The following is a 24,357-nucleotide window of genomic DNA, read 5'->3' on the forward strand; positions in this document are numbered from 1 at the left end:
ATTATTACTGTGTTCAGATATTAAGCAATTGCATTAAATTCAGTTTATGTCAATTTGTGCATTGAAAAGTGTTACTGTCTGACATTCATTTAATTACATAGATTTTATTTTTTTTTTTAATTATTCCGTTATAGGAATTAACCTAACTTTCTAACTTTGTTAGTCTAGCCGAGTTATAAATACTTATTTTCCTTTTATATTGAACAGTGCGACTAAAACAAGGGGGAAAGTAACCCGGGAAAGTGCAGGGGCCAGAAAAAACCCCATGATGGTTACCCTGGGACAGCAGCTAATAACCGGGGAGAGCTGGGAATGTTGATTTGGAAACTAAAAAATCTCATCAGCTTGTATATTTTTCTTCAAAACACCCCCCCCCCCCCCCCCCTAAATAAACAAACAAACGAATCTGGTTATGAGGACATGACAGGGTAGTTTGTGTGTGTGTGGGCAGTGTCAGTGTGACCAGTACTATATAAGTGGGTCATGTGTATGTAACTCTGTAGTGTTTGTCAGAGGTTGTATTTTTAGTTTATTTCGGTAAATAGTCTGTTTAGCAGGGAAACCAGAAGCAGAAGTGAGAGTTCCCCATCATTAACCTCCTTGACTGGATCAGTAATCCCCCCCCCCAACCTGTGTACTATACTGCACACAGGGTTGTGCATGACGGTATATATAATGGCAGTAATTAAAGTGCTAAGATTTGTCTCCTGGTCCGGACGCAGATGTTGTTTTTCTCTTCCTGCTTTAGCGCTCGTTTTCTACCTGTACTTTGCGCTTTGTTACCTCATAATAGGACAACGCCGTAAAACGGCTTTGTAAAATATACACAAAAGCAAAAGACAATGATGAAACCAATGTACTTTGCAGAGTCAAATGTTCATGGTAGTAAATGTGTGTATTCACCCGTATGCGTAATTACACGTATCTGTGCCCGGACCGACCCTATCTGCACTCTTAGGGCTCGATCCAATTAGGTGCGATGTTCTGTTGCCACGGCGTTAAAACGCCGACAACGGCCCGGCACATCGCTCTCTTCGCAGCCCGACTCGCCACTGAATTTGCCTGAATTTGCTCGTTGCCCTATGGGGCAGAGAGAACTTTCAGGTGAATCCGGGCGGCCGTCAAGCACGGCCACTGTCACGATGACTTGAACACGCGAGTACATCGCACCTAATTAGATCGAGCCCTTGGTTTGATACTCGTCATCCTCATTATCACTTGCACCAAACCCTCTCCGTAGACCAAAAGACACATTTGAAAATGTCTTTACCCACCTGCACAAATCCGTATAGGGGGCAATTTCGTCAACAGGTCCTCTCAGAATTTCGCCTATGTGAGAACGCCCCTTGACAGCCCAGTTTTACCCTTTCAGCTGCAAGTGGAGATGCATTTGGCGCGCATTGCCCGACGTGCCCTTGCTTCTGGCACATGCGCAGAGAGAGAACATGCAATATATGGCCTGCAGATAGGCTTACGTTCAACTGTGCCTCAGCCCCAATATAACAGTAATATGTACACTATGCTATTATAGGGGAAGTACAACAGTGTATTATAGCTTATCTTTTTTTCGCTGTGTATTTATCAGGGGATTTCTGTCTAATCCTTATTATATTTACTAAAGTGCGGGTTTTAGAAGTGGAGATGTTTCCCTTGGCAACCAATCAGATTCTAGCTATTATCTTCTAGAAGGTGCAATATAAATGTTACGTAGAATCTGGTTGCTGTGGGCAACATCTCCACTTCTAAAAACCTGCACTTAATTAAATATACCCCTATGGGTTAAAAATAAACCCTATTGAGGGAAAGAAGCAAGAATAGAAATCCTATTAAAACAAATAATGTAATTTGGGTCTCCTCAGCTGTAGAGTTACGTGTTTCGTGGTCACTAGACCACTTCCTCAGGGTGGAAGTGGTCTGGTGCCAGTGTCCTGGTTTCTCACATGCCCCATCTGGTACTGGTCCACAATCATGCACAGGTAAAGACGTGACAATAATTATCCCACAGGAGGACATTACCTGTTGGTGGGACTCTGGAGATCTTAATGAAGATCAATCCTGGTCTCTATGTATAAGTTGAGAGAATAGGCATCTGTACAGAATTCCGGCTTTCTGTTGTCTTTTTGGGTATTTTAGTTAGTGGCCCACGACGTTCAGTCTGCAGTCACCTGCACTTCTTCCTGCAGCCATGACAATAGTGGTAAAGCGGCGGGACGGGAGGACTGAGGGGAGAGAAGGAAGCTTCCTGTCTCTCCGCTGCAGGAGGAAGCGCAGGTGTATCAGTGATAATGTGCAGACAGTGCTTCCATCATGGTGGTGACAGACATGAGAGGGACGATGTAGGGTCACAGTGATCCAGCAGTCCCTGGAATGGTGTCACATGAGACATCATTCTCAGTCGCTCATGGGAGCTTTGGGTTATGAGTTTTTAGTATTTTTAATTTTTTTTTACTTTAATAAAAGTCCACGAATAAGGTGAGGAAACAATTTGAGACTAAATATAGAAAAAGCATTGCTTCCAGCCGATTACCACGACTGAGAAAGAACACGTATAGTTGGACTCAGAAATATTGAAAATGTTATCACTAATTTAGAGTGTGAGATGGGCTTAACATATGTTACCTACTAAGCTCGCATGAATTGTATTCATTGTGGTCCCTATGAGCACTGAAGCTGAAAGTGACCAGGCAGATATGGTGACGATGTGATCCCAAAGCCGATGAGTGCTATGTATACATTCAACATGCAGTGACTTTTATCTTGTGCCCAATGCATTTCTAATAGGAAATATAACTTGGTCCAGCATAATGACTGTCCATGTAATGACCTATGTTTTGTGTATCTGAGAGTATAAATATAACTATCTGCATTTTTCTACACGGTGTCCTGATTGCTTTTCTCCCTCTCTGTCTACAGAAATAAGAATGTCTAAACCGGGGCATCTCGGCAAATTGCATGCAGAAGGTGGTGTCGCAGGTAATAACAGTTATTTGTGTGTGAGACTGACATATATTGCTTCCTGCAGATGAGGCTGTTGGACTATATATCACTGCATACAGTATGTGCATCCCCAACGCAATTATATTAATTTTAATTACACACATGGAACAATTTAGATTTGGATGGAATTAGGTACAGTATCCTAATTCTGAATATTGTAATCTATCAGAGCCTTGTGCCTACCATGTGACCGAAATGATCTCGCTTTGACGGTCACTCTTCTGATTGATCTTTTGGGTTTAGATTGCATGGTATTCGATTGTTCTTGTCACATTCGCAGTGCCCATTGCAGGATCTGCCCGAAGTCATCTAGTGCTGTTATAACGCAATATAAACAACCTGGGGGGTATTAATGGCTTCTCCGTGAGGCAGTCTATAACCTTCCTTAAGTGGTCGACGCCATCATCCCAGCGATATTTGGGAAGATGGCGCAGATATTTGTAAATGCTATGGGCGAAGTGCCAGATTTTTTGTTACCTCTGGGAAAATGGTGTCGGCCGCAGAGGGACCCAATTTTGGCAATATATGAAATTTGTAAAGGAGTGCAAAAATGGAAAACCCTCAGTAATAAAGTTAAATGTTTGGGGAAAAAAAGTGGTGGTTTCAAGAGTCCAGTAGTTCTTGTGCGGAAGTCTGCACATAGGATAAAGCGGTGGCAATCTCAAAGTATGTGTGAGGTCTACTCGCTTTATATTACTCATAGCTGTCACTTAACACTAAGCTCTTTGCATCAACAGAAACTTAACTGTAAGTGGTTTTATTAGGACGGAACCCCCCGGTAAATTGCCCTAATCACACAGGAGACCCTTAGCTGAGCCTTGTGATTGCCATCTATTTCCTAAATGCATACTTCTCCACTACAGTAATCTTTAATCCACTTTACTCCGCCTCTTCCTCTCTTTATTTTTTTTTTCATTGCATTTTTATTTTATTTTGTATATTTTTTCCATTAATATCTTGTTGTTACAACACCCACAAGCTCTAATATTTGTTGTTGCTTTTTTTCTCCAATAATGCATTCTTTTCAATAGTTCACATTGTTATCCTGTATTACTTCTCTCTGCTTAATTTCATTGTGTTTTTAGCTATTGTTTTAACCACTTACCTGACACAGTTGCATGGGATGCGACCGCAGCCAGGTAGGCTTTAGCTGTCACAGTTGCATCCCATGCGACTATGCCGTCCCCCTTTAGTTATGGAGGATATCCATTCGGCACGTGTAGAACTGATTTCCTCCTGCTGCTCTGGTTTCCCCAGGAGTTATGGAACGGTCTGTGACTGCGGACATCGCTCTAGGAACCGGCCCCCAGAATGCCGTGCGAAAAGTGAGAGTAGAGGAACTTAGTGTGCAACCCCTCCCCTTTAGCAAAAACATATGCGTGTGCAGTGGGTCCCCCTCTGACCCACTCCCCGCTGCACTCTGCATTAGAGGTTGGGTGGGGCAATGGCATGGGGGGGAGAGTAATATTTTGCTAATATGAGGATGGGTGAGAAAACAGATATATTGACCCTTGGTTGGGGGGAAGGTATTATACAGTGACACATGGGTGGGGGTAATAAAACAGTGGGTGGGATGTGCTAATGGGGATCGATCACCTCTAGATGGATGGGGGGGGTATTGCCATTAGAAATCTATTTGCCATTATGTTTTGAATGGTTTCTCTCTCTCTCTCACACACATGTATGTGACTGTAGCTCTGTGTTACAGCCCATGCTCTGTATGTTTGCAGACACATAAAGATTGGAAGGTTGTTGTTTTAACTAAATAGTACAAGAGAATATGCTGGCCCTATATAATATTTATATCCTCAGAAAATGCTGGAAATCTTATTATAGTTTCTTGTTTGAATCCTTATAATCTTGACGTATCTTTTTAATGTGCCATAATATACATAAGGAATAGGAATGTATCTCTGATGGGAACAGGCTGGGAGAACCCTCCCGTGTGACACTAAGGAGGCTGAGTCAGGCCTAGTCCTGGACGGTGTGACAGTACTATAATAAAGGAACCTCCTGTTCACGACTTTGACAGACCGTGGAAACCTGTCTGTGTTGCAGACTGAGGAAGTCTCTTCCTCTTTGCGATAACAACTTATCGGGAACTGGTTTTCGTTTCTACCTATGAAATTATCACTGATGGAAGGCATTCTTGTACAGTGTATTGTGGAAGCTGTTTTTTTGCTATTGAGACCCTGTGCGGGTGGGCGTGTGTGATTACATCCGTTAAGCTCAAACTAAACTAACCAATTAAAATCGGAATGGTATTTATCAAAGTTTTTGCTTGGTTAATTGCACTTAGCCAATGGCTAAAGTTGGGTACACGGTATGATGTGCACCCAGCGATGCGATCCACGATCCGATGGCCGACATATCGGGTGGTCCCCACACACGGAGCGATCGGGTGCCTAACCGCCCCATATGCGCCCCCCTCGCCCTCCATAGATCAGCATGGGATCCTTTGTCCATTCTCCTGATGCAGAAAGATCTGGGGGACCGACAGACGACCCCACAGGAGCACGCAGCGGTAGATCTAATGCCCACACACGGAACAATATAGCTGCAATATCGTTCCAATACATCGGATCGGCTGCTATATCGCTCCATGTGTGGGGGCCTTAAGATTTGCACATAGCTGCTGTCAAACAACAAACCACAGTACGTGGGTACCAGGTGATATTGCGTTCAGCCAACAACTCAGTCTGTGCAATGGGGCCTCTAATGTGTGCGGCCATATTGGCTCCAGATCTGCCTACATGAGAACTCAAGAGGTAGCTCTCTGATAGATAAAGTGACGTACAACCCAGCAGGCCGAGACGGTGCCTGAGCACTTACTAGCCACTATTGTCTGATTTCTGCCTACAGTAATTGTCATTTATGTCATTTTATCGTCTTGTTCGCCCGTCTCTCACCTTCTGTGTAATTGTGTTTTAACCTTTGCATTGTACTTACGCTATGGTTACCTGTTGTATTTTGCACTTGTACTCTATAATGCTTATTATGTTTTAATGTTCACCCCTTGCACGGCACTGCTGACATTGCAGTGCCTTATAAATAACAGATAACAATAAGTTCTGTATCTCCTTACAGACAATGAAAGGAATGGCGCAGACGCTCTTCATGAGGTAAAAGATTATCTTCTATTTCCCTTATGTCACCATTTTACATTATGTTTGTGTGACTCAATCTCTGTGTATTTCAGGTGCAGCAAAACAAGGGATCTCCATTCTCTCTGTCTCCAAAGGTATGTCAGCTGACCAAGAGAGGGCGATGAAACCCCAGATTTGGGCACAGATACAGCAGACTGGGGTATTACCCGTCTGTACAGTAGACTTTGCACTGTGGCACAAACCTTTCCCGCCATTTGAGCGGGCGCATTCACAGCCCAATTACACACACTGAGTAACTAAACTTTTAAGGGGGAGGGGGGGGGTGTCTCTAAGATTTGTTTGTGACTCACTGTGACCGGCAGGGATATGATAGGGGAATCCCCGGACCCGACAGATCGTTGCACTCTCTTCCTGAGTTCTCTGTTACTTCCCCATAAACCCCGTCTTGACTGTATAATTCACTGCAGTCCAATATTCTGCTCAGCCTATCTTCTTTCTCAAGTGAGTCAGCTTCCCAAGCCCTGCTGCTGCTCAATGAGATCAGATTTATAGGAGATGCAATTGTCTAACTAACATATGTATGCGTTGCCGATAGTCCTTTTACTCAAATATGCAAATTTGACGTAAATATCGTTTATTAGGATTGAATGTTCCCGCAGGCAACCTTTTTCTAATGGAATTGTAGTTTAGAAGATCAACGGATTCAACTTATACCTACACCTTTTGTAGGAGCTATCGCACTTCTCCACTTTGGAAAATAGGCCGACTTGCTGAGCCCCTGCAGTAGACTTAACGTGGGCCGGTGCCTCTATTGAGGAAACGTTTTTGTCTCTTCGAGGCGGTTGTTACACGATCATTGGACCCAGGCTGGCACTGAAAACTAACGGGCCCTGACTTAGGGGCCCTTAGAGTCATACTAAATGTAAACCTAGTGCCAGTAACCAGTGGCGGGGAAATGTTGGGTGACCTAATCCTGACATCGTCGGGAATTCCTTGCGCGGTGGGCGCCCCAGTGGCAGTTTAGAGATTGGTCGGGCAGTGCTACTTTGCACGTTTTGTCTCCGTGCATTTTTAGGGAGGAACAGATCAGATCTCTGCTGCCAATAAAACTATTACATCTATGGCCCTATAGCTAATAAAGTTCACATTTATTTATTATTATTATTATTATTTACTTTTATAGTGCAGCATATTCCATTGCACTTTACAATTGGGAACAAAACGGTAATAAAATGGGACTGGGTAATAACAAAGAGGTATGAGGATTGACAAGCTATAGGGAAATAGACATTTGATACATGAGGATAAGTGCTGTATAGTAACTGCTTTCTGCTCTGACCCCCTTCCCTGCACTCAGCATCGCTGAGGCCGCATCAGGCGTTCTGTGTGACATTTACGCATTGTTATACTTACTGCAACCCTAACCTCCCCCATACTTCTAAATGATGCACCAGCTGCAGATGAACTAACATTAAAACTAACATGTCCAGCTTTGTTCCTGTGTGCGATTCCTACAGCACATCTTATGTGTGGGGGCTTATTCAGAGGTGGACGCTATGTAGATTTTTATGCAAATGAATGATTTTGAAAAAAAATATTTTAAACTGGAAACGCGCTGTAGCTGCAGTGCGCACGTCAGGCGATGGTGCAGTGGCTCTAGTCACATTCCCTGGACGCCATAGCCTGATGCACAGGCTGCAGCCTTTTTGGGGTGGCGACGGGGAGTGTTTGACAAAATGTTTCCTATGCCTGCCAAGACCAGTGTATGCGTCTTCTGGCGCAGGTTAATTGGTCTCTGCTGCAGAGTTTCAGCGCCCATTCTGAGTAACCTTTAGGGTTATTCAAGTGGCCAATGGCTGCCAGATGGTCCTCAGACGCAGCAGCGGATCAGAGAAGCCGGGCTGAAGGCGTCTATTTACACAAGACGCCTCCTGCTGCGTTTGCATAATATCACACGGCTGCTGCATACAAAGGCACAGTGACTGATTACCGTCCACTTGTTGTGAATCGGCTCCATGGTGTCCTCGGACTCAGGAGAGCTGGGCAATTACATCTTGTTGTTCACTTCTAGGTTTGCACTGATTGGGAGAAAGGAAATAAACCCTCAATAGAGAACATCAAGTAAAATAATATAGATGCTGATATAAAATCTATTTGTGTAGCCTACGGAATAAAAGTACGTTTTTCCCGGTGAAACCGGCAGAGCACCGAAACCTAAAAATTCACCTGAGTTTGAAAGGGCAAAAAAAACTCTTCTGGATATGAAATGGTTAATGTTACCTGTCTGTCACTTCTCTCATTTATCAATATCACTCTTTCTTCTCTTTCGCAGATTACAGACGAAGAATGTGGGGAACGGTCCCCATCCCTCCCTGGCACTCCAATTCCCCCAACGCCTTCTGCACCACCTACCCCACAGGCTCCGCCCACCCCTCAGCAAGCACCTACCTCCCTCCCTCAAACACAGCTTCTCCTTGCTGGCAGCCAGCTGGCTGGGGTAAGTAGTTGTCACCTTTCATCAATCTGTTCAGTAGAATGTCCCTGTGCTGGTCATTTCCTACAAGTAGTACGTTCTGTGCACAGTCCCTCATAGATTTCTGGCAAAGAGCATGGGTTTGTGGAACAAGATGGCGGCATTTGCAAACGACTAGGAGCTTGTACCGGCTAAGGGGGCAGAGGGAGGGCATTACTGATGTAGTGAGATCATTCTAAGGTGATGAAGGGGTGAAACCTCCGAATTGTACTTTACACCACACAAACCCTTGAATGATCCTCCATCTCAGAGCTGGTAGACTTCCAGGACTGCATTTTGCACCTCTCTGTTGGACTCCTAGCAATGTCCTCAAAGTGTACCCACAGAAGTGCCACATGTAATTAAGGCAAACCGATGTCCTTGAAGTGTGCTTGGAGTAACATTTAGGGTGCACTGGGGCAAAACTAAAGCTCTGCACATCAAGTATACTTACTTAATAGACCCCCCTGTGTTTTCCTTTGTAATAAAATAAATATATATATATATTAATAATAATACATCCTTAAGCTCAGAAAACTGTGCTGGTCCTGAGTTCCAGCCATGAGTCTGTAGATCAGCGATAGGTGTCATGGACGCAGCATCAAATCATCTGCGTGATCCGCTGCCAGCTGAGTGACCATGGGGTAATAATGCAGGCCGGCCATCGCAGATGTCCAAAAGGGCCAGGAAATCTGCCGACGGAGATCCTGGACTCCAACCCCCATCCAACGGTGTTGACACGGCTCAGTTTTCGAAAATCCGAGGCAGTCGCCACCCCCTTCCCACCCCCAAGCAGCAGCAGACTGTCAATCACTGCTGCTCTGCGTCCAAACACTCGGGACCCATTCTGCACATGCGCAGAACGGATCCGGCACACGCAGTTTTCCAACTATCGGGAATCCGCATTCTACATTGCACTTACGAGCTATGCTGAATCGCTACCCTGTGCACGCAAGCACTTCAGTGACACGCTGGTGACACTCCCAGAACATGCCCACAAGACGGTGCATCTAGACGCGTCTGAATAGCCAAGGCCCAGCACATTCACATCACAACTTTGCCTCTGTGCGTACACACTGTGCATCGTACTAGTTTTTAGGGATTTCCTCACATATGCAGTAGCAGGTGCCACTCTGAGTCAGGCCCCGAACTCTATAAGATCCCCACACACGCACATTGCAATTGGTCACCATGGACAAAACATAACATAATATATACACACAATATAAAGTGTGTGTGTGCAGTGTACTGCATTGAAGTGGATGACATAAACTGTGCGTTCTATTCAGTATAGATGGCAAAAAATAGTGTTGCTTACATGGCAATTTAATCCTTGGCAGTGTTTGTATACATTATGCTATTGTCTCTTCTATCAGTTCTGTGTGATTTAGTGAGATAAGATAGTATATGGCCTAAAGAGCCTAAACCAAATGCTGTTTGAGAAGGGACGTTTTGAGACCTGGCACCATTTTTATTGCCTTCTCTAAATGAACTCTCCATCATGCACAGCAGAAACTCTGCCATTCAAGATCCTGATTCCATGTTATCAATACAGATATCCATCTATTACATTGTTGTTTATTGTCTGCAGTGATTACCGCCAACTTAAGGGGTAAAGCAATCATAACGGCCATCATCAACGTCCTCTGGTTTCAAAAGAGCCATTAAAAGTGATAAGAGCCGCTCTGACTAGCTGAGCGTTAGGATGGGGAAGTTTGTCTAGCAACGGATAGCGTACATCGCAGTTCTGTTCTAGTTGTGCAGGGTTCCGTAGCGCAGGGCTCATGTACTAACACTGTATATCAATGCTAAATGAATGAGAACAGCAGCAGCCAATCAGCAATACAGTTTTATCTAGTACAATGCACTTGTCTAGTGCAAATTAAAGCAAGCATCTGGTTGGTCACTACGGTTCAAGATTTCATTATGCAGCATATCCGTATTATATTATTATTAATAAATACTTGTTAATGTATATACTGTATTTGCTGCTTTGCTTCATTCAAAATTGTTCCTATTTTCACTGCCTTTTTCTCCTCGTCCCTCTTTCCTTTCTTTTTTAAATTTGCGTTTCCTTGTTACTATTTCCTCTCCCTTTCTTTTACTTCATATTTGCCCTTTTACGCTTTTTTTTATCCCTTCTGATTTTCCCCTTTCCTGTCTTTTATCTTTCATTCCCTCCTTCTGATTTCTCCTGGCTGCAGCTCACTGCTCTCCTCCCCGCACAGCAGCAGTTGCTTCTCCAGCAAGCTCAGCTTCTTGCAGCTGCTGTGCAGCAATCCAATGCCGCCGCTGCCGCCTCCCAGTCTGGGTCTGACACCCAGACTGCCCCCGCCAACCAACAGCAACCCCCCCAACTTGCTTTGTCCCAACCCATCCACCTCACTGCACAGGTGAGCACTAGCTATGCACACCATGTGGTGTGTGGGTGTGTCTGTATATCGTATATGTATATATATATATATATATGTGTGTGTGTGTATGTGTGTGTATATATATATATATATTTTATATATGTGTGTAGTTTTAATTCAAAAGCATTTTATTGGTGAATCTGCCTAGGACTGGCTTCAATTTATAAATGTAATACAGTAAGTGATACTGCACCTGATATAACAACATAGTTACACTAACCAGTCCACAACACCACTTCTAATGCACTGAGCATTGAGTATGATGGAGGATAAGGATATATCTAGTAAGTGGACTGTAGATGGCAGCACTGTGTCCTTCCCTACATGCAGTTATATTATGGAAGCACCGCTGTATAGAATCACACTGTACACATTGATGCTGTTATATTTTATTTCCAACCCAACATGATACAAACATACATACTGTACATAGAATAGATCATAGTGAATGTGATGTCCTACATCTTACACATTGCTGTGCAATGTACATATTAATGCACCACTGCAACTAAAGTGCAAGTTAACATGCATACAGGAGCTATTGTGTTATGTATGAAAAACCTCCATCCATTGACAGAATATAAGATCTTTGACATTTATATTTGCCATCAGCTTATTGCACGCCTTTGTTCAATTAATTTATGTTAACTGAAATGTTATTCGTTTTAGTGAGTAGGATTACAGCTGGGGGGGAGGCAACCCCTTAAAGATGAACATAGATCAATAGCGGGAGGGGGCATAAGGCATAGAGAGGGTATTCTAAGGGGAAAAAAGTACGTACCAATATACTAACCACATGATGTAATAAGTACAGACCATGGTATGCTATTGTTTTCTTTTATCAGCCATATCAGACTGGGAGGGGCTCCCTGATTGACTCGTTTTATAAGGTATTTGACAGGAAACCTGCTGTGCTAAACAATAAATCCCCTCCGCCCTAATGGTCACAGCTGTTATCTCCAGTATCTCATAGGTCCCAGAATATCTGACACGCATATTGTATTTGACTATAACATTTTGTAGTTGTTTCCCTTTAAAACCACATGGCCGTGTTAAGATGCCGTGGTTAGTTGTAGAACACGCATTTATCGCTGGAAAGGTCACAATATACATTTGAAAATTATTTTTTCCAATATTCATCATACGTTACACAGCAAAAATAACAGAGCTATAAAGGATAGTCTTTAGTTCTTTGCCATTCTTCGTATTTAGGCCAATCCTCCAATCTTCCAAACATTGCATCATGCATTCAGCTAGGAGTCCATTCTCTAACCCACGTTAGAGCTGCATAGTTAAACATTGGGACAATGCAGATCAGTGTCTGAGTAAATGTAATTATCTGCACACCCATAACCCCTGTGGAGAATTTCTATCATGCATTGTTGTAGTACCTGAGGAGCCAAACGTTCACCGTCCTACAGTAAAATAGTTCTGGCCCACATAAGATCACTTCCTACTCCATTTTAAGCTTAATGTTTTTATTTTTTAACTACATACTAAACCTCTTGCTCTAATTACACTGATCTAAAAAGCACTGATGTATTTTGGTAGAGCTTTCATGCTACTGTATATATTGGCAATATAAATAGATATTTTATCGAAATCACACTTAAACGGGCTCACATTGTGCCGCTCATTTATGCACATTGGAGGCAGCCATTTTGTAGACTGAGCGAATATGAATAAGAATAAAAACTATGAATTGGGTCTATTCACATCAATGAGGCACTAGGTCATTAATTCCTGGTGAGCGAATAGGCCAGATTTTGGTTTAGCCCATAAAATGGCTGCCTAGTGTGTTCAGTCACATGGATATCTATTCAGTCTACAAAATGGCTTCCGCCTCTGTGTAAAGGTGAGAGGAATTTCACGTGCAAAATGCTCCCGTTCATCTTGCATCTGCCCAATTCAAAGTTACTTGTGTCTTTTTTTTTTTTTCAAGTATCCACCTCCGCCATTCACCCTCCATGAACCTATGGACTATTATGTAGTATTTCTCATGTCTCTCTATCTTCATATCTTTCATTTAAGGATATCCAGCAGTTATTGCAACTCCAACAACTGGTTCTTGTTCCTGGGCATCCTCTTCAGTCCCATACACAGTTCCTGCTTCCCCAGGCAGGACAAGGGCAACAAGGTAAGAGTGCCTGCAAACGCCACAGTGCTAAATAAACCGCAGGCATGCAAAATACTTCTATGTTATAAATATACTGAATTTTAGTTTTATTACCTGAATCACTATTGTTTAGTCAGTTTGTGGTCATGGTCTGTGAAGGCCCAGTTTTCTAATCTGGAATTTTGGTAGGTACAAATTTGAATATTTAAATTATTTGAATCCTCTTGAACACTTATCAGTTATGTAAAACATACCGCAATCACTGGACACAACGTGTTTCCTTAATAGATTCGGATATATTATACCATGGTGTGCAGCAGATGTGATTTATTTAGCATTTTTAATTTAAAAAAAATAAATAAATCACAAAGGTAGAAGGAAAATGATTGCCTGCCAACATTAAGAGCCACAGTGGTGTCTGCCCAATGATCCTTTGTATGGTTTACAAAAGTTTATAGATACATAAGAGGAGATTTTGAAAAGGGTACGAAAAGCTGCCCAAACACACACACCAATTTGTGAATTTGTACCATTTTATTTTAATCTAACAATTAATACAGACGTGGAAGGATCAACGTACCATACGCTATACATTTAGCGTCCATAGAATATACATTTAGCATATGTACAATTCTAACAGCGGTATCCAATTAGCCCCGAACATTGTTCAGGTGCTAATGGATATCCGCGATTGTTGAAAAACAAGGATTTTTCGCCGATTATCCACTTTTTTTTTTGACAACGTTTTTTTTTTTTTTACCCTATCCTGTTATTTCGGTCTAATTAATAGGATATTTCTCCCGAAAACACGTGTGATCTGCGATATGCTCACGGACCAATGTCTCTTTGCCATTTAGGTGGTGAAAAAAACGGCACTTATTATGTATTATTTTTCAGGACATATCAGGTCCCGGAAAATATCCACGATAAGTGCCGGCGTTGGGCGGCACTTCGGAGCTAATTGGATAGCTCCGCCGCGATCAATTAGCAGCGTTGCTAATTGGATTACCCCAAGAATCCTTAAATTATCAACATCCAAGTAATGGCAGATCACAATGGTAAATCGTGGAATAGACTTTATTTTGGGTCATTCATGAGCCACACACCTAACGCTAACTGTCAGCCCTCATTAAATATGACTGCATTGCAAATACAAATCACAGCACCTGAGATTTTTAGAGCTTGAAAAAGTATAAAGGCATAGAAAGAGCGGGCGAGACGTAAGGGAGACACTTATAGACTCTCTTTCCCTGCCATCTCTGAAAAAGGTGCTAACATTAGTGGTTCTCGGGCGTCCTGTAACAGGTCACAGCATAGACGGCAGGTGGTGATGGCTGCACCTGATCCGTGTCATGTACTGCTGCACTAATGAAGCACTATCATCCAATCTGGGCAAATATTTCAAAATTGTCTGGCTTGGCCAGTGTATGGCCAGCTAATGGTGATTGCGTCTATAGAAGCCAACCAGGGATTTGCTTTTATTTTTGAATCTGTGATCTAAAACAGACTGCGATATACAATAAGCACCTGCTGTACGAGTTACCTGTTTAATGAGTTGTGATAAGTGTCAGGGCAGGAAAGATTGAGCATGTGTCCATTACAAAATGAGTGTCACCTGACCAGACTATATTCTTCAGTTATACAGTATATTGGAGATAAACTAAACACTTTCACAATTGTGAAGAGCACATACTGTACAGAGGGTGTTGGCTGGTTGGAGGGGACTTTTTAATTGGTGCTGCAACATACTGATTCAGAGCCCCTTCCAGTTATGGCATTTTTATCCTTTCCAGCTGCGCCACGCTTGCCCTCAGTTGCTGCCCGGCTGTACAATGCCTGATCTCCTCTGCTTACTAGTGGGTTTTCACAGACCAAAGCTGCATACACACACAACGATTTTTTGAACGATTATCGTTAAACAATATAGTTTAACGATAATCGTTTGAAAAAATCGTTCACTTTCTGAGTCAAAGGATGAACGATTATCGTTCATGCGCGTTCATGTTTGTAGTTCACTCAGACTTGGCAACTGAACAATTTTCATTAAGCATTGTCCGCAATTCCAATCACACTTTAGGAGCCTCTCCTGATGTTTGTCTGGCCAGGCATAAATGCCATCAGAAAGTGCACAGGCTGGCATGGACATAATTTGATGCAGCTGATTGGGTCAACTGTCCTATTAGCTGCAGGAGTGTGTCTTGACCCTTGGGTTTACCAGACATCGTACACCTCATGTTATTTTAGGCAAGCTGTTTCCTCACCTATTATCTTCTGTTTCTCTTTCTTTTCAGGCCTTTTATCAGCACCAAATCTCTTCCAGCTACCTCAACAAAGCCAGGGGAATCTCATACCGGGTCAGCCCAGGCCTGGCCTTCCTACTCAGGTAAAGATGACCAGAAATTGTATACAGCTGAGCAATATAGGCATCTATAAAACCCGGTGTGGCACACACAACGCTCCTATAGGAAGCAGGGAGATCTGTGAGAATATTGTAGTGTGACAGGATAGCTGACACACGGTGAGGAACATTTGGAGTCTACTAGTGAGATCACTATAGGAAGCAGGAAGATCTGGGAGAATAATGTAGTGTGACAGGATAGCTGACACACGGTGAGGCAATAGGGGGGTGGTCTACTAGTGAGATCACTATAGGAAGCAATCCGGCAGAAGGATGTAGTGACCCCCAGTGAGGCACATGGGAGGGGGGTCTACTAGTGAGATCACTATAGGAACCAAGGACATCCAGGAGAATAGTGTAGATCACTATAGGAAGTAGGGAGATGTCCTATGTGTGGGGGTCCCTGGGCAACCACCTCAGCTACCCTGCTGTTAATTCAGCACTAACTATGCAATTACGCAAATCATGTTGTCATGGATGAGGGCATAGTGACCTGAAAGAGAAGCGGGAACTCCTTGTCATTTGGGAGAGTAGGCAAGTACGGCTTTCTCCAACATTTGTAGATAGGGGGGGGGGGGGGGGGGGGGTGTGTGTGTGTGTGTTTTCTTTGCTTTTTAAATGAAAAAGCATTTTGGCAGCACATCTGTAGGGCTGGAAGGTCTTTTGTCTTACATATCTGTGATTACAGGGCCTAATTCAGAGATGTATGCGTTTGCTATGCAAAAATATGCTAATACCTGCATGAGGCGTCTGACGGACAAAGCGTCTCCTGCTGGCATTTCAGATTTGATGGCTGCGACCGAAGATGCAGGACCTTACTCAGAATGGCCACCTCCTGCCCGCGTGCGAGGCCAGTAAATCTGCATTTGAGGACCCAAACCCTGGTCCCGTCACCACCCCCTAATGGCCGCAGCATGTCACTCATGCTGTGGCTTGGGGGCACTGCGTGCAATGTTGCAGGACTCATTCCGCGCAGTCCGCCCACCATCGGAGTTGTGCACAAACCATCGGGTTTGCGTAAAACTTTGAATCGAGCCAATAGTTCATAGTCTAATTCATTAAAGTGGTGCCATGCTGGGCTCTAAATGTAATCTTCCTAATAATTGTTTGGTATGTATGTATATACGTGTGTGTGTATGTGTGTATATATATATAATATACATCTCCATTGTGTGTGTGAATCTGCCGCTATAATGGGCAAATATATTTTCCTTTTTTTACAGAATATTTTTGGATGTAAAAACAAAATGCAATTTTGTAAAGAATGTTTTTTATTGAAAGATAATGCTTAAAATTGTGTTTCAAAAAATTGTAAAAAAGACTTCCATTTATTCATTTATTATTTATTTCCCTATAGCCATACTTGTGTAATAGCCACAGTCCGGAGCTGATGCACACTGTCCTGGCTAGTTATAGCCGTTGAAGCTCTTGACTCCGGTTTATTCATGCCCCCCCCCGCCACATAAATATTTTCTGCAATGGTGTAGTATGATGGTAAAATATGGAATACCCACAGCCATGAACTATGCTTATTACAGGTGTGACTTGTATATTAACATTCATATTCAGAAATCACGTCTCCTTTCTCCAATACTTTGGGTTCTGATGATTATATGACAACGTTATATCACTGTGGCTTTATGTCTTACTCCACACCTAGTATAAAGAAACATGTCTGCAACTTATAATAGGAGTTAAAAATGCTCATTCCGCGTTGTCTTCTCCTCCAGGCCGTGTCACGCCCAGGCCCCCAGGATCCCCAAATATTATCACATACAGAGCCAGCATCTCACCCCGAGGAACCCAGTGACTTGGAGGAGCTGGAGCAGTTTGCCAGAACTTTCAAACAGCGTCGAATTAAACTGGGATTCACTCAGGTGGGAAAGTGTTTCTGTGCTTTGGTGTTAAATGCTTGTTACAGTATGTGCTTGTTTAGCTGTCCTGGGTGTGCATTTAGTGCTCTAGCCTCGCTCTGCTTATGTTGCATTGGTAGGAGCAGGACTTGCTAACAGGGTGGTTGCGACTTGCAGGGATGGGGAATTGTCATGTACAAAAGGACTGTAGACAGGACAAGAATAATTTTTTTTATGGAACAGGCATCTTCAACTCATGCAACCACTTTCCCTTACCTTTGTTTCCTTCAGTGACTACTGATTGCTTGCCCATAGAAAGCTGATGCCTCCCCCTCCCAATGTATGCTCCCCTTAGATACAGCAAGTTACCCTACCCTTTGTTCCCGTCCTGGTCTCTCCCTGTCCGTGGTTTTATTAGAATGTTTTATTTTCTTTCTACATACAGCGGTGTACTGTACTTATGCTTTATTTGATTTATTGCGGGGATCTTCAACCTTGGCCCTCCAGCTGCTGTGGAACTACACATCCCAGCATGCATTGCCATAGTTTTAGCATGCTGTTATATCAAAAAGGTGGCAGTGCATGCTGGGATGTGTAGTTCCACAGCAGCTGGAGGGCCAAGGTTGAAGACCCCTGATTTTAATGTCTCTTGTACAGCGCTGCATACACTGTGTGACCCCCCAAACAACAATAATAATAATTTTAAATAAAAACCACGAGCATCAGAAGGTGGCTTATTGTATAATAACTCTAATTCTGCTGCTTTACAGGGGGATGTTGGCCTGGCTATGGGAAAGCTGTATGGAAATGATTTCTCTCAAACAACTATCTCCCGATTTGAGGCACTTAACCTGAGTTTCAAAAACATGTGCAAGCTAAAACCCTTACTACAGAAGTGGCTGAGTGACGCGGGTAAGATGGCTCTCGTAGATAAAATGAACGCTTGCAGGAAAGGACCACAGCATTGTATCCTCACAGTTCTGCTGTCCTTCTTTCTTTTTTATTGCTGCCCATCTTCCATGTGTTGTCCTGGGGGGCTTCAGGCTTATTAACACCCATTATTTCCTCTACACAGAAACCATGTCTGTGGACAGCACTCTGCCCAGTCCCAACACCTTGAGCAGTCCTGGAGGAGGATATGAAGGTCTCCCTGGCCGTAGACGCAAGAAACGCACCAGCATCGAGACCAATGTGCGCTACGCACTGGAGAAGAGTTTTATTGCGGTGAGATGAAGGGAGGAGGTAGCTGCAGCCTGGTCCAGGTTTTTGGAGCAGGAATTTGCCTAATGTTATTTATAGGTTTAAAGCATGAGCTAGAGATAAGTGTTAGAGCTTGGAGTATAGCCTGGGCTGGTGTTAGGGCTAGGATGATGGAGTTAAGAGCAAGGCGTGATAGACTGATTTCACCTAATGGGAATTCAAAGGATCACATTTATCTAGAAACTTTGGGTGCCTGCTTTGCAAGAGACCTCCCCGTCTTTCAAACATAGATAGGGTCTTCTCCATTCTGGGAAGCCTTGAGACAAGACGGGGACGCCAAGTAGGCGATAGAAATGCCCAGTTAGTAATAAAGAGATGCCGAGCTGTGGAAAGCAGACTTGTGTATATATATCTGTGTATATATATCTGTGTGTATATATCTGAGGAGCACTGCAGAGTGAGCGTGAGATGCAACACAGATGCAATGGTGAGTAGTAACTGTATATGAGCCCAGTGTATGCCTAGTGCCTGGAACTGATAAACGAAGAAGAAGAATGTGGAACGACTGGCACTAACAAGGGGATGCATATATTCTTTGTCATTATCATGACCCAAGTACTGTGCAGGACAGGAGATATTATTAATTTTGCAACCAAGTACTGCACTGGAGGAGTCTATTATTAAAGAGAACCTATTTTGGAATAGAGATGGTATGGTGTATAACCACCACGTAGCATCACCTGTGTCTGCATAAGTGGGGACCCCATAGTCACTAATTGCCCACATTGCCAGGGTAGAGGAATGCATCAGCGAGGAGGTGCACTGCCATCCATCCACCAGTGGGTTACAATAAGACTTTTTTTCTTTAATATGTTTGCAAAACAATGTAACGGAATCAAATTTAGGGTTTTATTGTATTTTAATATAACATGTACATATTGTTTATATGGTTTAAGATTTTTTTATTGACCATCACTAGGTGTTGTCACCAAAATCTTTATCTACGTAATTTCTGTTTACAAGTGGGCTATCGGTAGTGGAGATATTAGCAAACAGGGTGTGATTATTTCATTCATTATATTGTCCTATTAGACTTACATGGGTATTCAATATGGGAGCGATAACATCGTTTTTGCGTTAATATCGGCGGTATGACATCATTATCGCAGGTTTTACTTTTACACCGTATTCAATTTCAAAGACTTATCGCAGTTTTGAAAAGTCTTTGATAAGAAACGGGGATAACTTTTCACCATTGAATAGGTGTTGAAAAAAAGTCCAGAATTGGGGTTTAGGGGTGCAGGCTTAAAAAAAAATAGCCCGCACCCCTGGGAATGACATTTAAAAAAGAACTGTGTCAAAAAAAGTTTAAAAAAAAAATAGGGACACCCCAAAAAATGTATTTAAAAATTGGGGTGAAAAAAAAAAAATGGGAAAAAATTGTTTAACAATAGGGAAATAGGTTCAGGGCTATTCTGCAAGTATGCGGCAGGTGTTTTCTACAATAGAATTATAGCGGCAGGTGTTTTCTAGAATAGAATTATAGCGGCAGGTGTTTTCTACAATAGAATTATAGCGGCAGGTGTTTTCTACAATAGAATTATAGCGGCAGGTGTTTTCTAGAATAGAATTATAGCGGCAGGTGTTTTCTAGAATAGAATTATAGCGGCAGGTGTTTTCTACAATAGAATTATAGCGGCAGGTGTTTTCTAGAATAGAATTATAGCGGCAGGTGTTTTCTAGAATAGAATTATAGCGGCAGGTGCACAATTGCAGAATTTTTAAAAACTTACTTTAGGGACATAAACATATGCTAGTACCCATTTTCATGTACCCCAAATTTGATGGGACCACTTAAAAAAATGAAAAAAATAATCTAAGTGCTCTTCTGCATCACTTCTTCAATGTTGGGAAAAAAACACCTGCTGCGGCTATTTAAATCCCCGACTTTCAATTAAAGGCTAAAACGGGGGTACCCATAGTGATCCCCCATGTTTTTACAACTTTAGGGGGGGTCTTACAATTTTTTTTAAGGAAAAATTCGAAAAAATTGAATACCCCTCTTAGGGATTTCTATTACCTCCACACTCTCTCCTCAGTTTTTGCTGTTTTTATTTGGTTATTTCTTACATTGGCCACACATTGCAAGTGGCAGTTGTTACGTCCAGTCTATAGTTGGGAGCAAAGCAAGAAAGCAAATAACTTTGCACCTTGCCAAAACCATTCTGCAATGTGTGTTCGGAGGGGAGGGGAGGGGGGGGGGTCAGATATAACATATGCTGAGAGAGTTGGATGTGGGAGGGACGTGTTTTAGCTCACATTTACATTGCAGTGCAAAAATATATAGCTGGTCAGTAATTGTGGGCTACATGCAATATCGGCCAGTATTTACCCTGCATGCAAAAAAAAGTAAGTGGATTTGCACTCTTTACAATGCAACATGGTTTGTTCAGGTGCAAAGTTACTGGTTTTTTTTTTAATTTATTTTTCCTTTGCTTCCAACTAAGAATCAGCCCTATAGTGAGCAAACTGGGTGTGATCTGGCTGTTTGGTAGCTCATGCCGCGTAATTGAGTGGGGCTGGTTAGTGCACTCAGATTGCTTCTACCAGTGAGCCTGATAATAAAATCACCCGTTTTTCATCATGCCATGTAGAGTTTGATGGACGATGAGAATCATTTGGGCCATCTAATCTGCCCATTATTTTTTAAAACCCTAATAACACAATGACCTATTTTATCCTTCACTTTTTTTTTCATATTTTGCATAGGTCTATACCACAGGTTCTCAAACTCTGTCCTCAGGACCCCACACAGGGCCTGATTCAGAGCCGGACGCTCTGACCAGAGCGCTCGCTCTGAATCACGGCCCTCCTACATGAAAATGGAGCGGCCTCTTGGACGCTCGCATAGCTGTGGGTGACCTCCCACAGCTATAGCGAGCGTCCATGATGATGGTCGCGATGGTCAAGACCATCGCGACCATCGGGCTTGCGATGGAGACCCTGCGGTAGGGTCTCGCTGCCGCAAGCCCTGGAGTGATTTTGGCTCAGAGCCAAAATCACTCCCACTGACATCACTACTGATGTCAGTGGGGCTGGCTTCAGACTGTAAGCGTTCCCATGGGAACGCCTCCGTCTGGCAGCAACTCCCCCGGCACGCCCACCAAAGGGGGCGTGCTGTCAATCAACATCGACAGCACGCCCCCTTTGGTGCGAGACACGGAGCAACGGCTACCCAGTCGCTAGCTGGGTTTCGCGCATGCGCACGACGGAGCTCCCTCCGTCGTGCGCATGCGCAGTAGGGCACCATCGACCCGCTTGCGAGCGTCCTGCGCTCACGAGCGGGTCTGGATCAGGCCCACAGTGCATATTTTCCAGGTCTCCTCACGGAATCAGTGAAATAATTAGCTCCACCTGTGGATCTTTCAAAATGTGTCAGTGAGTAATGATTACACCTGTGCACCTGCCAGGACCTGCAAAACGTGAACTGTTTGGGGTCCTGAGGACCGAGTTTGAGAACCACTGGTCTATACCATGTAAAAATTCCTCTACCAACTCTGTTTTCAGACTTTTCCACCTATCCACTACCCCTTCTGTGAATTTCCATTAACTTTCTACCCTACAGTATTAGTGCATGCCATCTTGTTCCAGTATTTCTCTTCATCCGCATAGGGATGTAATTAGCGGCCGCCAGGAGGGTTAGGCTACAAAACGGGAGGGTTAGGGGGAGAAAGGGGGAGGGTAAGTATACTTACCCAAACCCTGTGGGGCTAAGAACCATCGGGGTGCCACTATCTGTATTGTGACAGGAGGCATCTCGACAGCCGGCATTACATACCCATTCTATTTGCATAATGCTTACCTTCTTTACCTTGTTAAACCAGTTGATATATTCTAAGTGCTCTATACACCTCTCCCTTCTTTGTTATAGATCCTTTCAGCCTTTTCTGGTACATTTTTAGAAGCTAATTTTTGCACTTTTTTATTAGCCTGTCCCCTTCATAGTTCTCGGGCCACACTGACCTTGGTGGTCGCTCCTTGGGCCACACTGACCTTGGTGGTCGCTCCTCGGGCCACACTGACCTTGATGGTCGCTCCTCGGGCCACACTGACCTTGGTGGTCGCTCCTCGGGCAGTACGTTCTGTGATATTGTAGCAATCGCCCACCGTTCCCCATTTCTCTCATTGCTTGCTATTATACTCTTCTATGTCTCCTCATATTATCTCCTCTTTCCTTCCTTCCTGTATGTAATGATGCTCTACAGAACCAGAAACCTACCTCTGAGGAGATCCTTGTGATTGCTGAGCAGCTGAACATGGAGAAGGAAGTGATCCGCGTGTGGTTCTGTAACCGTCGGCAGAAGGAAAAACGCATCAACCCTTGCAGCAGTATGCCGCTTATGCCCAACCAAGGCAAGGGGCAGCTGTATGCGACACACATGGTAACGACTCATTCATTCACCTCCATTACTTGAGGGAGCTGTATGGGGTCAGGCGTGGAGCACTCAACTGCAGGGTCACTGCAATAAGCTGTATATAACAAGTTAAGCGTGTAAGCATCTGCGTATTTAAGCCATTCGCCATTATATGGTGGTTTTGTAAATTTACTCTAAAGCTAGGTTCACACATTGGCAAATTTGGTAATATCACCTGATGATTGGCTGATCCGGTTATTCGGTGGTTTGCATGCTGTAGGCTTATGGTTGCAGTCATTACTTTACTGGATTTACAAGTCTGTTAAAATCCAGTTGATTATTTTGGGCCCCTTCATTTCCTAACGATCAAATGCCAGTATATGTATGCAGAGCGCCTGGTGTAAGTGTTCCACGTGTCCTGCTCCATACACAGCCTCGGGTTTTTCCTCCTGCCTCACCTCTCTTTCCTCACCCACCCTTCACTGTCTCATGTTTCCTCCTTTCCTTGATCTGCTCCAGGTGTCCCCCGTGGTGTCTGCCCCCACGCTCACTTCCCTGGCTTCCAGTAATCTCAGCACAACAGGTAACCAGTCACCCATTCTCCTCTCACTGGACAATCCTCCATGTATTCTGCACATGACAGCCTTTATGCAATACACAGTAGCACTCGGCATGCCACACTCCCATACACTGCTTACTGTCCTTATTATGCAGTGACTGCACTGGGTTCCTCTCTCTCCATGCAGGTAATGGGAAACAGAATGTTCTATACATGAACCCATTAATTACTCTGTCACCTGCACAGTTATTGTATTGTCCCAGATACAATGATATATCGCCATACACTTCATATAGGTGTGAATATTTTTCATCTTTGTTTTCATGCATTTTAAAAAAAAAAAAAAGAATACTGTATTGTGTTTGTTTTCCTTAATGAAATAGAACAGTTGTTTCCATATAAACTGTACAGGGATTAGGATAAATATCAAGATGCATGTATATAGATTTCACGTATAAGACAAGTGACCCATCCTTACCTTGGCTCTCCGGACCTTGGACTGTTCTCTCCTATAACCCAATCAATGCTTCCCCGCTTCACTCTCTTTTTCTGTATGTTTTAGTGACTACCTTACCTTCCGCAATGGGGTCTCTCATCCACCCTCGTCCACCCTCCAACACAGCACCATCTGCCACTCCTCCCCCAAGCAACAGCACAAGCACCAGTCCCCAGAGCAGCACCCATTCTGGGCTTAGCCTGACCGGACTTAGTCCAAATGCAGGGTAAGTGGTGGAAGACCCACAGGAGATTGCGTAACCTTCAGCAGCGCTATCCAGGCTGACATCT

General features: G+C 43.5%; 1 protein-coding gene across 6 annotated transcripts in view; it reads left to right on the forward strand.

The window, feature by feature from the left end:
- The window catches only part of POU2F2 (POU class 2 homeobox 2), a 112,517-nt gene that overhangs the window by 70,439 nt on the left and 17,721 nt on the right, over nt 1–24,357 (forward strand). For 4 of the 6 annotated variants that reach the window (XM_088453178.1, XM_088453182.1, XM_088453179.1 and 1 more), the window contains exons 2-15: nt 2,914–2,973; nt 6,085–6,119; nt 6,197–6,238; nt 8,437–8,601; nt 10,821–11,009; nt 11,876–11,920; nt 13,062–13,167; nt 15,438–15,529; nt 17,275–17,421; nt 18,168–18,309; nt 18,473–18,621; nt 22,863–23,039; nt 23,532–23,595; nt 24,134–24,293. In XM_088453178.1, coding sequence (XP_088309304.1) covers nt 2,914–2,973; nt 6,085–6,119; nt 6,197–6,238; nt 8,437–8,601; nt 10,821–11,009; nt 11,876–11,920; nt 13,062–13,167; nt 15,438–15,529; nt 17,275–17,421; nt 18,168–18,309; nt 18,473–18,621; nt 22,863–23,039; nt 23,532–23,595; nt 24,134–24,293 — 1,573 coding nt within the window. The remainder of the gene's footprint in view (nt 1–2,913; nt 2,974–6,084; nt 6,120–6,196; nt 6,239–8,436; nt 8,602–10,820; nt 11,010–11,875; nt 11,921–13,061; nt 13,168–15,437; nt 15,530–17,274; nt 17,422–18,167; nt 18,310–18,472; nt 18,622–22,862; nt 23,040–23,531; nt 23,596–24,133; nt 24,294–24,357) is intronic. The other 2 variants (XM_088453177.1, XM_088453181.1) reach the window with 2 other exon arrangements.

This window comes from Taudactylus pleione, unplaced genomic scaffold, assembly GCF_031769625.1.
Source record: "Taudactylus pleione unplaced genomic scaffold, aTauple2 ptg000572l, whole genome shotgun sequence".
Lineage (NCBI taxonomy): Eukaryota > Metazoa > Chordata > Amphibia > Anura > Myobatrachidae > Taudactylus > Taudactylus pleione.